This window comes from Capra hircus, chromosome 4, assembly GCF_001704415.2.
Source record: "Capra hircus breed San Clemente chromosome 4, ASM170441v1, whole genome shotgun sequence".
Classification (NCBI taxonomy): domain Eukaryota; kingdom Metazoa; phylum Chordata; class Mammalia; order Artiodactyla; family Bovidae; genus Capra; species Capra hircus.
Window position 1 is genome coordinate 108,013,274 of NC_030811.1, and position 17,277 is coordinate 108,030,550.

At 42.3% G+C, this 17,277-nt stretch overlaps 1 protein-coding gene across 1 annotated transcript in view; it reads left to right on the plus strand.

Annotated features, from left to right (window-relative positions):
• Positions 1,207 to 17,277, plus strand: part of PON3 (paraoxonase 3) — a 35,114-nt gene continuing 19,043 nt past the window's right edge. Inside the window, exons 1-3 of the mRNA XM_005678947.3 lie at positions 1,207 to 1,345; positions 2,749 to 2,819; positions 11,805 to 11,860. Coding sequence (XP_005679004.2) covers positions 1,272 to 1,345; positions 2,749 to 2,819; positions 11,805 to 11,860 — 201 coding nt within the window. The 5' untranslated portion in view covers positions 1,207 to 1,271. The remainder of the gene's footprint in view (positions 1,346 to 2,748; positions 2,820 to 11,804; positions 11,861 to 17,277) is intronic.

Genomic DNA, 17,277 nt, shown 5'->3' on the forward strand with positions numbered 1-17,277 from the left:
CTCCTCCTCCACAGCTTTAATATAAATCAGCATAACTGAGGAAGGGCACAGGAAGGGCTCACACTGCCACTCTCTATCTATGTGGCCAAGGGCAAGTTACACAGTTAATCTGTGCCTTGGCTTTCTCACCTATAAAACTGGGATGTTACCTACCTCAGCGAAGTACCGATAATCAAAAGTTAACATAGGCAAAGTTCTAAGGACAATGCAAGGTACACAGTAGGTGCTGCATAAATGGCAAGCTTTATTATTCCACTATAATTATGTATTCAGACAGTATTTATGTATCCCATAAGTCAGAAACCTCCTTTACTTAATATCTCCGCTTCTGTGTTCTCTCAAACACTGTTTACTTAAACTCAAAAGAAATAGTCCTTTTTTTTTTTTTTCTTCTTTTGGAAAATAAAAGCAGATCTTGAAGATGCTACTTGGCTTTGCCCAAACTCTTTAAGTCTTTCCCACCTCGTGCTCCCCTTCTTCCAACCTGATCTTTATCATGAGTGTGGGAGGGTACAGATTAGTTGCCTGGCAGGATCTAAAGGTCCAGAAGAAAGGAGGATCCAGGAGTCTTTTGAAAAGTCTAACCTTCCAAAGAAGCTATGCTTCCCTTCTCCCCCTCTCTCCTCCGTTCTGCTCATCTTGTTACCTATTCTATTTATTTCTTTCCCTTCACTTCTCCTGACTTTTATCTCAAATGTTGGGGGCAGATGCTGACATTCACAAATCCGCCCAGTCCACAAACAGAATCCTCCCCCTCCCCGCGCCGCGCCTCCACCCTGTGTGTGGGATCAATTCTGCGTCTTATAGAACACCTTACCTTCCACAAACTGCAAAGTTTCTGGGTCTGAACTACAGCTCCCCGCGCTCTCTGCACCTCCAGTTTCCCCTTCAGGCCACTTGAGGAGCTGAGGTAGAATTCCGCAGCTTTGGGCTGCAAACCTCCTCCTCTATCGTCCCACCCACCCGAGGGATCTCGCCAAAGCTGCCAAGGGAACCCAGGGCTATGGGTCCTGTTTCTGTATTTTGAGCCCTGAAGAATAAAGGAATCTGCGAGTAAAGGTTTCCTTGAAAGCAGGTGAATGTGGCCTTGAACCCGGAGCAGCGCTGCAGCGAAGGGCGGGCGGGCCGCAGCGACCTTAGCCCAGGCCTTGGCAGCGCACCTGCCGGGCGCAGGAGGGGCGGGGCGGGCACCACTGGGGGCGGGACCGGCGCGGCCCGCAGCCCCTCCCGAGAGCTCTGCGCGCACTGGGCGCCCCTGGACCCTGGAGACCATGGGGAAGCTGGTGGCAGTTATCCTGCTGGGCGCCGGCCTGGCCCTAGTCGGGGAGAGATTTTTGACATTTAGGTGAGTTGGCATCTTGAGCGTCCTGGGTTTTTTCTCTTCTTCCAAGTTAGGTTAAGGGCTGCCCCGGGCCGCCTTCCTAGCGGGTAAGAATGAGCTGTTTGGGGACCCCGTCTTCTCAATTCCACCTAACAAACTATCCCTTGAGAAGCTCTGATGTGGAAAGTGAGCTGATTTCTTGCCTTTCCTAAGATCGTGAGGCAGAAATGCCCCGATTTATTTTCTGAAAGTTATGCAACTCCCCCCCCTTCCCCAGGTCAGCGTTCCACCCACCCTTGAACAAACTAACTCTGTTCGAAGTGCTGGTCTTGGGGGAGGGAGCCAGGCTACAGGCTGGATGTTTTTGGCTGACTCAGAGGTTGTCCAAGGCAAGTTCAACCTCGAGGGGTACCGGGCTACCAGATTAAAGGAGCTAGCAGGACAGCAGGGAAATGAACTGAAACCTGCAAGGGGAGATTGGCATTGTCTGGTATCTGACCTGACCTTTCGAAGTGGAAGGTCTAGTGGTGATAGCCATTCCCGAAATATCTCAGGAGAATACTGGGCTAGTAAGAAGAAATGTTTGTTAGATGATGACATGTGTTCCCGAATAGATGTTAGCCTCTACTTGCTTTCAGTCCTCTTTGGGTTGTTTTTAATTTCTCTAAAGAGAAGCTGGTCTTCTCAGAGGTTCACATCTACTGGCAGAATCTGCTGAGGAGCACGGTGCCTTTTGATAATACATTCTAGTTCAGCTTGAGTTTATTGTTACATTTGCTCCCAGTGCATGCAAGTGAGAAAATCATGAAAAATAATAATTATAAAGCCAATCTAAAGAGCATTTTTTAAAAACTCACTGTAAGATAAGTATAGAATCTTCCTGAATACAATTTAATAAAAATGTAAAATTATTCCTGGTGTTTAGAAGAATGTTTCACTGTGGAATCAAAAACATTATTCAAAAATAATTTGGCCAGTTGTTTAAACTATGGGCAGTTTAATGAACTCATGAACTTGCAAAGTAAATGAACATAAAATTTTAAAAATAATAAAGCAAAAGCTACAGAGTTTAGCTATTAGGAGACCCTGTTGAATTTGGGGAAGGCAGTTGGGGACAAGGACTGCAAGGGATTAAGGGAATCAAAGTGCAGATTTATAATAAATGATACTTTATCACATTAGATAATAGTATTTTATGCATTTAAATTAAGAATACTTATATACTATTAAATAAAAAAATATAGGCACATTACCCAGAGTGTGTCCACATTAAATAAGTAAATGTAAATAAAAGGAGATGCCTACTTATTTGTGATATCATCCATAAATGATGAGAGAGTTAATGAATTTGAAGATGGTTAAAGACTGTGGTTAGACATTGATTTTGGATGCCGTGCATTGATCCCCAGTGTTTTTATCTTCCACAGAGAAAGAATGAATGCATATCGAGAAGTGGAGTCAGTAGAGCCCCAGAACTGCCACCTTATTGAGGGAATTGGTATGTATATAACAGTACAATTTCCTGGTCACCATCCCCCTGACTGAAGCTGCTAATTTAATTCACTGCTACTCCTTAAACCCTCCCACTGAGGCTTCAGCCTCATCAGTTTTACCCGAGCTATCTGATTCCACGTCTCCAAGGGTTATCCTAACAAACATCAAAATCTATGGCTTTTTCTCGGTCCTCTTACTGACATCTCTCCATCATTTGAAATATGTTGTTGACTACTCTTTGGTTGGTCCCTCGCTGGACTCTGCTCCTGCCCACTCTGTGACATTTCATTTCCTTCTGTCTTTTTCTGTTGCCTTACTTATTTTTTTTCCTTCTCCCCTCTCCTTGATGATACTCCTAGCTTCCAGTATCACTGCCTTCAGAATTTATCTGCTAGTACTAAGAGAAATGTGACAGCCCTTATTCTCAAGAACCTCCCAATCAATTGAGATTTTTTTTCTTAATTAATTGAAAGTCCATAGTTGGATCCCTGATCTTTCAAACTGCAGGCCTGTTTTCCTGTTTGAAATCTACTTTGCCTTTCTGTCATTTCCTCTCTTACTCCCCCACCCATCGGCTCTTCTTCCAGACTTCCCTTAAGCTTGGTACCTGCATTCTCAAAGAGATTCAGTCCAAAATGTAGGAAACTTGAACTTCCCTGTCAGTCCAGTGGGTAAGACTTTGCCTTCCAACGCAGGAGATAGGGATTCCAGCCTTGGTCAGGGAGCTGAGACCTCACATGCCTTGAGGCCAAAACATCAAAACGGGAAGCAGAAGCAGTGTTGTAACAAATTCAATAAAGACTTTAAAAATCTTAAAAAACAAAAATGAAGGGGCCATTTATTTTCCCCTCTCCCCTCACTGTTTCATGTGAGACCTGTGGCCTCTCTTGTGCCCCCACACAGAGCTGATCTCATTTACTCCTTACTGCTTTAACTGCTTGTTCTGGCTCTTAGCCTTTCCCTCTCCCTGATAATACTACTAGGAAAAAAAAAAAAAAAACCACATCTAGCCAGATGCTGTTCTAGGAATGTATTCTTTCATTTTCTCACCTTTGCTCATGAAATTACCTCCAATGATTTCTTCATTGCTGCTTGCTGAAATCAGCTGGAAATCCCTCTTCTACCCCTGAACTCTCATAGCACTCTGAAACTCCCATTCACTTGAGACACCTAAGACATGCTTTATTTCAGAGCCAGCAGTGTCTTTCTCTCACAATCAGATTGTAAACCTCCTAGGGTCAAGGACTGTGAGTTATTTCAGTATGTGACAGGACAACACTATAGCTTATTGTGATATAAATGATCTCCAAGATAAGTTACTAATACATCTATCTATCTATCTATCTATCTATCTATCTATCTATCTATATATATATATATATATATATATATATGCCCTTTTGATTTTGGTTTTCTGTCTTTATTTCCCCCCTCAATTTCTAAAACAAATAGAGAAATAGCCTGGTCCTTGTGCTCCTTAGTCTTAGATGAGGTGTGTATTGCAAGCTAGAAAGCAGAAGGAACTGAAGACAAATCATTTCCTGACTTTGACATTTAAAAACCTGGGCTACTTCAAGGGATTCTGATGGAGACGGAAGGGGAATATGTGGTTGTTGTTGTGTGTGTGTTTTTTTTTAATAACAGGGGACTTTGTCCCATTCTGGAGGAGAATCAAGACCTGTAAAGGAATGACTACAATATACCTTTAGGCAGGCTGGATCCTTCACACTTTGTGTCACAGAATGAGCAAAGGTTGTGTGTGTGTGTGTGTGTGTGTGTGTGTGTGTGTGCGCGCGCGCGCGCACACACGTGCAGTATTGTATAACTGGCAAAATTTTCTAAATTAGAGGGACCACATGAGCTTGGCAATGGATATTTCAGTGGTGACTAGTGTAGAATAAAGGCCATTTGGACTTCCCCAAACATTTAGCTTCGTTTTAAAATCCACTAAGCTATTTGCACAACCCTAGCAGAGAGACCCAATAATGACTCAGGCTGAGCTTCCTACCAGTTTAGTGCAATGTGGGTCCAGGGTCAGATTTAATTTGATTTAAAAAATAAGGAAATGTAACATTCAATCATTTGTTTACTGTCTTGTGGAGTAATACTCACATTAATTATATATATATATATATACATATATATATATATATATATATCTCAAAAGAGTCTGCCAATTAATTTAGACAGTAATTAGATCATTGTTAAAGCATTGTTAAAGTCTAGCCCAACTCTCAGATTGTATGATTCAAATAGACTTGTGAAGTTAAAACTAGAGCAGAAGGGGCCTCCCTGGTGGCTCAGTGCTAAAGAATCCACCTGCCATTGCAGGAGACACAGGCTCTATCCCTGATCCAGGAAGATCCAACATGGTGCAGAGCAACTGAGCCTGTGTGCCATAACTGCTGAGCCTGTGCGCTAGAACCCGGGAGCCACAACTCCTGAGGCCAGCGTGCCCCGGAGCCCGTGTTCTGCGACCCTTCACAACAAGAGAAGCGACTGCAGTGGCAAGCCTGTGCACTGCAGCAAGAGAGTAGTCCCTGCTCTCCACAACTAGAGAAAACCCTCACCGTGATGAAGAAAACCCAGCACAGCCAAAGATAAAGAAAATTATTTCCAAAAACTAGAGCAGAAGAAAAAAGGGCATGCACATCTCATGTCCATTGGCCTATATACATTCTCTATGTACAGGACTGAACGAGTGAGAATGATCACGGGCCATCTGTTAATAGGACAATATTGCTATATATCTAAAAATAATACTACTACCTTATCAAAGGCCCAGTATCCATGAGCTTTGTGCTGAGTCCTTTGGAAACACTTTACATCATCCTCGCAAACACCCCGTAAGGTGGGTGCTGCCATCTGTCTTTGGAGATTAGGAAACTGACACCCAGAAGAATGAGGTTCCCTGCCCACTGGTCCAGAATGAGAAGGTGCCAGGTCTAGATTAAGAGGCAGGGTGCTGTTCTTCCATGCCTTTGTACTCTCTGTTGTGTAACACTGCCTTTCTTATCTACTGACAGCACATTTTTATTACGGAATTTCAGGAAGTATGGTGGTGGCAGAAAACAGAAAATCTGAGATGCAAAAAAGTGAAACATTAATCAATAGAGCTGACCAAGACAGGGCAAGTTGGATATTTAAACAATGCTCGCTAATGAGATGATACTCGTCAGACCCTCCTTCTCTGAGAGTGAAAAGCTTTGTGAAAGCATGGAAAACCAAAGAATTGAAGGCAGAGTGTAGTAGGCAGTAACAGAGCTGGGGAAAATTTCTGATTTGTGTTTTCTTCAAGACCTAGAATTTTCTGATTAATTTTATTGGTCGAGGGCTTCCCTGGTGGCTCAGATGGTAAAGAGTCTGCCTGCAATGCAGGAGACCTGGGTTCAGTCCCTGGGTTGGGAAGATCCCCTGGAGAAGGGAGTGGCTACCCACACCAGTATTCTTGCCTGGAGAATTCCATGGACATGGAATGCATGCATGGACAGCGGAGCCAGGTGGGCTACAGTCCATGGGGTTGCAAAGAGTCGAACATGACTAAAACTTCCACTTTATTGGCAGAACAAACTTTTCCTCTTGTTGTTCTCTTTCCTCATTATTTATTTATTAATTTATTTTGGCCTCACTGTGTAGCATGTGGGAGCTTAGTTCCCCTACCGGGGATCGAACCCAAGCTCCCTGCATTGGAAGAATGGGGTCATAACCAATGGACCACCAGGGAAGTCCCATTCCTTCCCCAGTATTCTTTCTGGGAAGAAAGCTTAACAAGTGAAATAATTCTAACGTCCTAGAAATCATACCTCAAAGATCTTTTTTATATTAAATTCATCTTTTTTCCAAGGCTTTGAGTCTCAAAGATTGGCTTAACTGGGAAGTTATTTGGCTAATTAAAGTTGCCCTTGAAATAGGAACAGCTTTATTAGCTTGCCTTTGGCAGAATTATGAAGTAGACAGCCAGCCATCGTATGTGAAGTCTTCCTATCTTCCTCTCCTTCCCTTTCCCCTCCTGTAGCTTCCCGTGTCTCCAAGATACGTTTCTACTCCATGGTAGCTTCCATTTGTTTTCTTAGCTGGCTGTTTTCTTCCCTTGACGATGTGAAATGATAATATTAATTGATAGTAATGTTTTGGCACGACTTTGCTCAAGACGTCTATAGAGAACAATCGGAGGCCAGAGAAATGAGGTTATGCCAAAAAATAGGGTTGACAGATTAAAAGGAGTAGATACCTATTCGTAAGACTGGTTTTAGACTTAGCAGTGGGGTTTTAATGTTGTCTGTGCACAGGGTGATGAGTATGTGGAGAGGACTCAGGGGAGGGTGTCCCAGAGGCTCTTACTCCCACAGGAGCCACTGTTGCAGAGATGCACTGGGCCATCAGGCAGATGCAGTGTAGGTCGGGGAGGGGGATAAAGGAGGGTTAGGAATAATGCACAATCAGCTACTAATTCTTTTCCACATCTGAGTGCAAAGCACCAGCTTCCCTGTGCTATGGACAGAGCAAGTTTAAAAAAAAAAAAAAGCATAGCATCTCTGGAAAATGCCCACTCATGCTGCAGGTGAATTACTGAAGCAGGTTAGTGCTATCATGGGAGATGTGTGAAACGGTGTTTGGAAGATGAAAAGACTAAATCAGAAATTATACAACTCAGAACATCTTCTATTCAGAAATTAACACTCACTTGTCTATAATTTAACCTCAAACAAGACAAAGTTCAAAAAACTAAAGCAGTTTCTCCTTTTTAGTCAGTGAACCAGCTTGTTGCTGAAAGCTTTTATAGAAAAGGCAAGTGTTATATTGGGTACAAGGACACGGTAGTGAATAAAACCAGGTCCTTGATCCAAGCAAGTTACAGCCCAAGTGTGGAAAATATCATGGTGGAGGTAGTCACAGGTGACCATATTAGTACACAAATTGGATGTTGGAGCCAAGAGAGGTTGAAAAGGCTGAGAGATCAGCATCCAAGTCATCTCTAAGGGCCTGTGATACTCAGCTAAGTGGAGGTGAGACCGGGTGTGGGAAACGTGTGTTGCCAAGAAGCAGGTAACAGCATGTGCTCAGGTATGCAGGTAAACAAGCCTGGCCCACCTCGGAACTGCTGACAGAGTGCTGCAGCACGCCTGGGAAAAACAGCGAAGGGTGGGAGCCACACGATTGAGCTCGGAGCCAAGAGGCATAGAACTGTGGATCTAGATCAAGGAGTGTGAGAATTTTACTGCCAACCCTACTGGACCTTTGGAGGGTTTTAAGCAGGGGCATTACAAGGTCAAGTTTGCAATTTAAAAAGAATGGTTGTAGGGGAGCAAAGTGGACCTACTAGGAAGCTATTACAGAAATCCAGGAGGGAGTTCCAGAGCTTGAAAGACTTGTGATCAGATGATTTTAGGGAATGAGGAAAAGGAAGACATCAAGGATAACTCCAAGGTTCCCACTTTGGGTACTTGGGGGATAGAAATGTCATCCACTGAAACTGAAATATACAAAATGGAGCAGATTTAAGAGGGAAATTTCCAGATTGCTTTGATACATGTTGAACATGAGAAATGAAAAGGCCCGATAGAAATGTCCTATATACGGGAGACCTGGTTTGATCGGTTGGGAAGATCCTCTGGAGGAGGGAACAGCTACCCACTCCAGTATTCTGGCCTAGAGAATTCCATGGACTACATAGTCCATGGGGTCGCAAAGAGTCAGTAGCGTGACTTTCACTATACATGTATATACAGGTGAATACAGAGGTCTGGAGGTTGGGAGAAAGTTTTGGGCTTGATTTAGAGATTGGAGAGTTAAGAGTATGTGGGTGGAAGCTGACACCTTGGGACTAGAGTAAATGGGTGCTCTGCTATGAGAAATAGCTAAGTGCGGGTAGAGGCTGGTGAGTATTTCCATCCAGGATAGAGGCAGAAGGAGACTAGGGCAAAAGGAAGCCCAGAAGTGGTGTTTAGAGGGAAAAAGAGATAGAAAAAGGTTTGTTCAAAAACTAACCCATCCAGGGGATTCCCTGATGGCTCAGTGGGAAAGAATCCGCCTGCCAACACAGGAGACATGGGTTCAGATCTCACATGCTGCAGAGCAACTGAACTCGTGTGCCACAACCATTGAGCCTGTGCCCTAGAGCCCATGCTGTGCCACAGGAGGAGCCACAGCAGGGAGAAGTCCATGTACTGCAATGAGAGAGTAGCCCCTGCAGCAGTGAAGACCCAGCGCAGCCAAAAGTGAACCCAAAACCTGACAATTGAAAAACACACACATTAATGAATGTATTTTAAAAACTAACCCACCCATATTCAACATCATTTCTAAAGCTGTTTTATTCAGTTTGCTGGATTTTCCCCACGTCTATTTTACTCCACGTAGGGCAGGGCATGCGTGCTCAGTTGGGTCTGCCTCTTTGCAACCCCATGGACTGTAGCCCGCCGGGATCCTCTGTCCAGGGCACTCTCCAGGCAAGAATACAGGAGTGGGTTGTCATTTCCTGCTCCAGGGGATCTTCCCGACCCAGGGATCAAACTCACATCTCTTGCGTCTCCTGCACTAACAGGCCAATCCTATACCACGGTGCCACCTGGGAAGCCCTATTCCATGTATAAAAAGCATTAAATCTTTCAGACCATCAAAATACCATATATGGGTAAATCTTGATGAACTGGAATGCTTAGAAAATGGAAAACTGTGATTAGTTTTCAGGTTCCTAGTTGGGGATTCGTTTTCATCTTCAGTATAATCAATATGATCAAATATTTTTCCGTCCTCCAGTTTTCAGTGCCTATTGCTTATTACTCTGTTGATTCAAATTTGCTTTTTTGGCTTTATTCCACTTTTCTTTCCCCCATTCTTCTTAGGAATCCATTACCTCAGGTAACCATTTTCCCATGTATTTTATTTACTATAGCTGTGCAGCAAACTACCTCAAAACTTAGTGACTGAGAAGGACAGTAGTTATGTTGCTGATGAGTTTGCCGTTTTGGCTGGGCTCGGGGAGGCAGCTCATCTCTATTCCCTTTGCATCAGCTAGGGCATCTCAGCTCATCTGAGACACTTTCAGACCCCTCTGTACCGCATGTGGTCTCTCCACAGTCTCTCCTCTGTACCTGCAAAGTAGCCAGACTTCTTATAATTAGAATCAGGGCTCACAAGGCACATGCTTGGAGAGAGAGAGAGCAATGGCAGGTTTGATTATAACTTGACTTTGTATGTCAGCTGGCATTACTTCCTCCTCATGCAATTTGTCAGAGCAGTTAGAAAGGTCCACCCAGGGTTAAGGGAAGAGGATACAGACCTAGTCTCCTAATGGGAGAGCTTGAACATCACATTTTTAAGAAGAGCATGTGGTTTTGATACATCATTTCAATCAGATTTGTAAATAACCATTTGCCATATTCAATAACCATTGCTTGCATCCTCAATGCTGCCCGCCTGGGAATACATCATATGTGGGTCCACCTCTCTGCTAGAAAACATGCAAATCTCCTTTTCATCCTATTCTCAGTCATAACTTACTCATTATATGTTTCTTTCTATAGAAAAATGCCCATGACCATCTCTCAGTGAGAAAAGGATCTAAGTAAAATCTTCCAAATTCATTTATTTCCAACAGCTCATCCTAGGATTTATTGCTTTTTTAAAATTGGAGTTTAGTTGCTTTATGTTGTATATGATCTGTTGCTTTTATAACAGAGAACAATTAATAATTTCCCAATATGATTAGAAAACAATAGATTTTTCAGGCCTCAACAAGTTATCAATAACCTCAGATATGCAGATGACACCACCATTATGGCAAAAAGTGAAGAAGAACTAAAGAGCCTCTTGATGAAAGTGAAAAAGGAGAGTGAAAAAGTTGGCTTAAACTCAACATTCAGAAAACTAAGATCATGGCATCTGGTCCCATCACTTCATGGCAAATAGATGGGGAAACAGGGGAAACAGTGGAAACAGTGGCTGACTTTATTTTTTGAGCTCTAAAATCACTGCAGATGGTGACTGCAGCCATGAAATTAAAAGACGCTTACTCCTTGGAAGGAAAGTTATGACCAACCTAGACAGCATATTAAAAAGCAGAGACATTACTTTGCCAACAAAGATCTAGTCAAGGCTATGGTTTTTCCTGTGGTCATGTATGGATGTGAGAGTTGGACTATAAAGAAAGCTGAGTGCAGAAGAATTGATGCTTTTGAACTGTGGTGTTGGAGAAGATTCTTGAGAGTCCCTTGGACTGCAAGGAGATCCAACCAGTCCATCCTAAAGGAGATTAGTCCTGGGTGTTCATTGGAGGGACTGATGTTGAAGCTGAAACTCCAGTACTTTGCCACCTGATGCGAAGAGCTGACTCATTGGAAAAGACCCTGATGCTTGGAAAGTTTGAGGGCAGGAGGAAAAAGGGACGACAGGGGATGAGATGGTTGGATGGCATCACCAACTCGATGGACATAGGTTTGGGTGGACTCCGGGAGTTGGTGACGGACAGGGAGGCCTGGCGTGCTGCGGTTCATGGGGTTGCAAAGAGTTGGACATGACTGAGTGACTGAACTGAACTGAACAACAAGTCAGAGGAGAGAAATACTTGGCAGAGAAGTCTTTAAGTGACCTTCACAATGATGGCTTTCCAAATGTTATCACTTGGTCTATAGATCTGTCTTGTGTGGCAAGAAAAGCTGAATCTCTTAGCATATGTTCTAGGGGTTTTTATTTAAAGCATAAATCTAGAATATGAATTTATTTTATATTTATTTTCTTTTTTCTCCTGAAAATGGACTTCTTAAAAAAAAAAGAATAATTTAGTATTTCAGGAACCTGGCTCAGGTTTTCCTGGAGAGCAGCATGCCTGTAGGATTCCTGAAAGTTAATATTATTTCCCAAGTAAATAGCTCAAAAAGTTAAGGTAGTTTCCAAAAGAAGTTCAAAGTCTTGACTGTGTGTGAAATCACTTTTTAAGCCACCATTCATGCATCTTTCTGATCCTCAGCTTTTTTTTTTTTTTTTATAGAAAATGGCTCTGAAGATATTGATATCCTTCCTAGTGGGCTGGCTTTCATCTCCAGTGTGAGTATTTCCCATGCTCCTCAGATGCGCAGGTCAACAGCTGTATGGACAGAACATTAGTGTCACCAACTCAAGTGTCCCACTTGTGTGTAAACTAGTCAACTAAAAGCACCAAAATGGGATTCCAGAGGCTAACTGAGGCCAGACAGAAGTGCCCAGGCTTGCCTACCCCATGGTGGGCAGTTATATACCCAGGGGAGTGCTGATAAGTGTATATTGAATTCCATTCACTTCCTAGACGAGGCTCCAGATTTGCTCTGTGGCTATCCATCCTCACCATTGCCCTTCTGGCTGAGCCTCAGCTTCTGGAAGTCATCTTCTTACTAATCAGTATTCATCTCATCATGCCTGCCTGAGTTTGGAACTCAGTAAATGTTTGCAGAGTCAATGTTAGCCCTGTTACTCAATTCATAACCATCTTGCATTTCTTTGCATTTCGCAAGAGCATTTTCATCTTAGGTTCCTCAGCATTTAAAGAAAAGCTCTTTCAAAGAGGAGTAGGGAAACACATGCATTTTATTTCCAGTACCACCTTCACAGGTTGGGGATGATTAGGAAGCTATGAGAAGGACAGAACTTCAACTAATTAAAATGTTATATTGTAAAAATATTGAAAATTATCATATACTTAGTTAAATCAGTTACAATTTGGAGTGGGACTTAGGGTTTTGAAAAAAGTAGGTATTAATTACATTTCCAGTGTGAATTCTGATTGCTGGAATTTCATGTTCTAATATTCCATTTGGGCCAATAAAATACTATCAAATAACACATTTTAAAAATCTATGTCTTTTTGGCCAAAAGGGGGGCCCATAAAATATTTTTTAATGGTCCCAATTTCTAAATTCTTCAGTATGGTCAGGGTCTATAGTCAATATGCATTTTAAATTGCTGCTGGTGTGGTATATGTTAGGGTAGGTGGGTGGAAAGGATTTTATGTCTTTAGTTTTCCTCCAAAAACTAAAGCTGTCTAGAAAAGCTTTTTCTTTGTTGACTTAAATTAACCTACTGTCAATTTAGGTTTTCAATGTGATGCCCAACAGACCTTTAAAAACAATTATTTTATGGCTAGGAGATGTGTAGTTCCTACTGTATATTTCTTTTCTGTTAATATTTTCACTAAAGGTAAGTGTACTGAATTCTTGTTATTCAGCAAGTAGAGATTTTCATCACAAATAATTCTATGATAAATGTTAGCTCTTTTTGCAAAATAACAAACAACTCATTCTTATAGGATAAGGATAATGTTCTTTGCTTATTTTTAATCTTGCTGTACTGCAATAAATTCAAGTCCTTGTTCTTCTTGGTCACCTCCTACTGCCCTTTCCTGCCATCCTAGAACATGTTTGGAAGCTGCTGATTTAGGGAGTAATTCTGTGTGATAGATATTTTTAGTCTATTTAGAGGTGCCAAGCAGGCTATTTGCTTCCTTACCTTGGGACTTGACATGTTCTTTGCCAGCAAGATTACTCCCTTCCTCACATGTTGCCATCTAACTCCTAGTTCCCTATGAGGGCTCACTGCAGGAGAACTTTAATTCCTCAGGAATATCCCTCATATCTTTCCGGGCAAGGTGGCTCTTCTGTGTCCCCATAGTTTCCCTGTGGGTAGGGTCTTAGATGTCTCCCCATACTGGTTGGCTTGCTTGGTGCTGCCTCCCTGGATTTCAGTCCTTTTGAGACTAGGACTTTGGAGTGTCTGTTGCCATGCAGCACCTGCCAAGGTATCTGGCATACATAGGAGCTTGACTGCTTACTGAATATGCGTACTGGTAAATGAGGGCCATGGAGGAGTGCAATGCTTGTCCATACATACCTGTAGTCTGTTGGTGGAAATAAGATGCCTGCATACCTAGGTGATTTTTGTCATTTTCAGGGGTGAATGGTATCAAAATAATTGCAATCATTTGCCAAGATTCTTACCTAACTGCTTTAAACAGAAAACCAAGCATATGTAAAGAGTTTCATTCATCGTGACACTTACTGTAGGCCATGTTTGTTGGCCATGCTCCACCCTTATTCCCCAATCAGATCATTTCCACTTCCAGAGCACCTGATCCTTCTACCAGTCGGCAGTGCCCTCACATTCCTCCAAGCTCCCACTGTACTTGCTGTGGGGTTCTGCCCTGAGCAGTGCTCCCGAGCAATATAATATTCTCTACTGTCAAACCTTTCTTTATGGTGTGGCAAAAAGTTGTACATCACTGTACAACTAATGATCTGAGTGATTTAGGCATTTCACTTCTCTGGGCTTCATTTTCCTTATATGAAAAGAGAAGATTTACCTCAAGTGAAAATGGGAAGAATTGGGTGTCTCTGATATCCTTCCCTCAATGTCACCACTATTTGTGCCATTGGACTTAGTGACAAATTGACTGTGAAGGAAAGGATAGATTTGGAGTCTCAATTGTATGGCCTGATACTGGGGAGAGCAGTGATTCCCTTAATAGAGAATAGATACAAATGAGAGCAAGGATTTGAGGAGAGATGATTTTGGTTTTGATCACTTGATTTTGAGCTGCCTTTAGGAAGAAGTTGGGATGCAAGCTAGAGCTCCATAGAGAGGTTCCAGGGAAATGTGTATATTTGATGCTTACTAATATGGAAGAAATAAATGAAACCTTATGAATGAGCTCTGCAAGGGAAGAGTGCAGAATGAGAAGGAAGGGATGGATGAGGACAGCGGGAGGGAAGGGTAGGAAAGGAAGCAGTAATTCTATCTGGAAATTCTACTTTTGGTTTTTTGATAAGAAATAAAAGTTCTACCATAGTGTCAAATGCCACAGAGACACAGATAAGGAAATACAGAAGGATTATTACATAAGACATTTTGGAGGCCATTGATATGACCTTTATAGAGGTATTTCTACAAACTGGTAGAATATGGATTCCAGAGAATTAAGAGTTGGAGCAATTCAAACCAAGACAACAAGGTCAAGTGATGTTTCTAAGAAATTTGACAGTGAAGGAAGGTGAGAAAAATGCCTATTTGAAGTAGTAAAGTTGGAAAATATTTGTTTCAGGGAAAGAGAAATGAGCAATTTTTCAGGTAAAAGAAGGGGACACTGGTGAAGAATGAGTGGTGAATTCTAAAGACAGACCCTAGAGATCATGGAATTAACTAACAACAGAAGGATATTCTTTCCTTAGAAAAGAGGGAAAAAGGATGAGAATTGATAAAACTGAAGAATAAACTGAGGTAGAAATGAGGGAATGAGGAAATTCATGTTGAATGGCATGGGTTGTTTTTTTTTTTTCAGTGAAAAAGGAGGTAAAGTCATCCACTGAGAATACAGAAAGATGGTGTGGTCTATGGAAGATAATGAAATAAATCCAGAATAGATACTTAGAGATACACAGTAATTCACATATTAGAATAAACACAAATATTGATAAAGAATATTAAATGTATGGTTGAAGTTGAGATGATAACTTCATAGAGTTTTTCAACCTGCTTTTAGACTGCTGCTGCTAAGTCGTTTCAGTCATGTCCGACTCTGTGTGACCCCATTAGATGGCAGCCCACCATCCCTGGGATTCTCCAGGCAAGAATACTGGAGTGGGTTGCCATTTCTTTCTCCAATGCATGAAAGTGAAAAGTGAAAGTGAAGTCACTCAGTCATGTCCAACTCTTTGCAACCCCATGGACTGCAGCCTACCAGGCTCCTCCATCCATGGGATTTTCTAGGCAAGAGCCCTATATAAAAGCTAGAACAGGGCAAAGAGACTTGATAGATAATTTGATAAGGAAGCAGTGAGCAAAGAGTGAGTCTTTCTTAGAAGACAGGCTCTTAACTGCTGATGGCAAGATTCGAGGTCTGGAAGCAGAAGTGCATGGCTCAGGGCCATTAAAAGACACTTGCTCTTTGGAAGAAAATCTATGACAAACCTAGACAGTGTATTAAAAAGCAGAGACATCACTTTGCCAACAAAGGTGTGCATAGTCAAAGCTATGGTTTTTCCAGTAGTCACGTACAGATGTGAGAGTTGGACCATAAAGAAGGCTGAGCACCAAAGCATTGATGCTTTTAAACTGTGGTGCTAGAGAAGACTCTTGAGAGTCCCTTGGACTGCAAGGAGATCAAATCAGTCAATCCTAAAGGAAATCAACCCTGAATATTCATTGAAAGAACTGATGCTGAGCTGAAGCTACAATACTTGGGCCACCTGCTGAGAAGAGCTGACTCAGTGGAAAAGACCCTGATGCCAGGAAAGATTAAGGGCAGGAGGAGAAGGGCATGACAGAAGATGAGATGGTTATATGACATCATCGACTCAATGGACATGAGTTTGAGCAAAGTCCTGGAGATAGCAAAGGACAAGGAAGCCAGGCCTGCTGCAGTCCATGGGGTTGCAAAGAGTCGGATATGACTTAGCAACTGAACAACAACAGGGGCATGCTGATCTGTCCTCTAGGTGTGGTCACTCAAGGGGGATGAATGATAGAGGGAATAGCCCTTCCACCAATGGGCTTCAGTGGCTTGTATTATCTGAGGAAAGCCAGGTTTCTCATAAGATTTAAGCATAGAATGACTATTCTGAGAAAAGTTTGAAGATAGAGGCAGAGTTATTTGCTGTAGTCTATGGGGTCACAAAGAATCGGACACAACTGAGTGACTCAACAACACCAAATTTGGAACTGAAGACCTACTCTCCCAGAGGTCAGGGGTGAGGCAATGGAAAGGCCAAGAATAGTATGAGTAAGAGTGTGTGTGTGTGTGTAAGAGAGGGAGGGAGGAAGGGGAGAGAGAGTACAAGGGAGAAGTTAGAGTAGAACGAAAGAGAGAGAGAAGGAAAGAATTTAAACTGGGTATAAGTAGACATGAGTGTACAGGAAAATATACAAGGTTGTTGATGTTTACATACATCAGAGTGATAGAGGAAGGATACAAGGAGGAAGTAGGCGGAGTTTTATAATTAGTAGAGAATAAACCAATCCTAAGTTTTGACACAGTGACCTCGGATGCAGCAAAGGTCCAATACATTCAGGACACCTATTATTGGTTGATAAACACCTGGTCCTTCCAGTAGAAACAGCCACTGTACAAGTTACTGGAATGAATGTTTTACAGTATTTGGAGAAAAGGATTCACATTCAAATCTTTGGACCAATCTGTAGGAACCAAACAGGTCAGAAATAGTCAATTCAATGAAACTGGTTCTCCTATTAATTCTTAGCTGATCCTACTCTTTGTCATTACATAATATAACAATGCAGGGTGTAACAATGCTCCCACCCTACACTGTTATATTATGTAATGACAAAGAGTAGGATCAGCTAAGAATTAATAGAAGAACCAGTTTCATGGCCACGTGATGCAAAGAGCTGACTCATTTGAAAAGACCCTGATGCTGGGAAAGATTGAGGGCAGGAGGAGAAGGGGACAACAGAGGATGAGATGGCTGGATGGCATCACC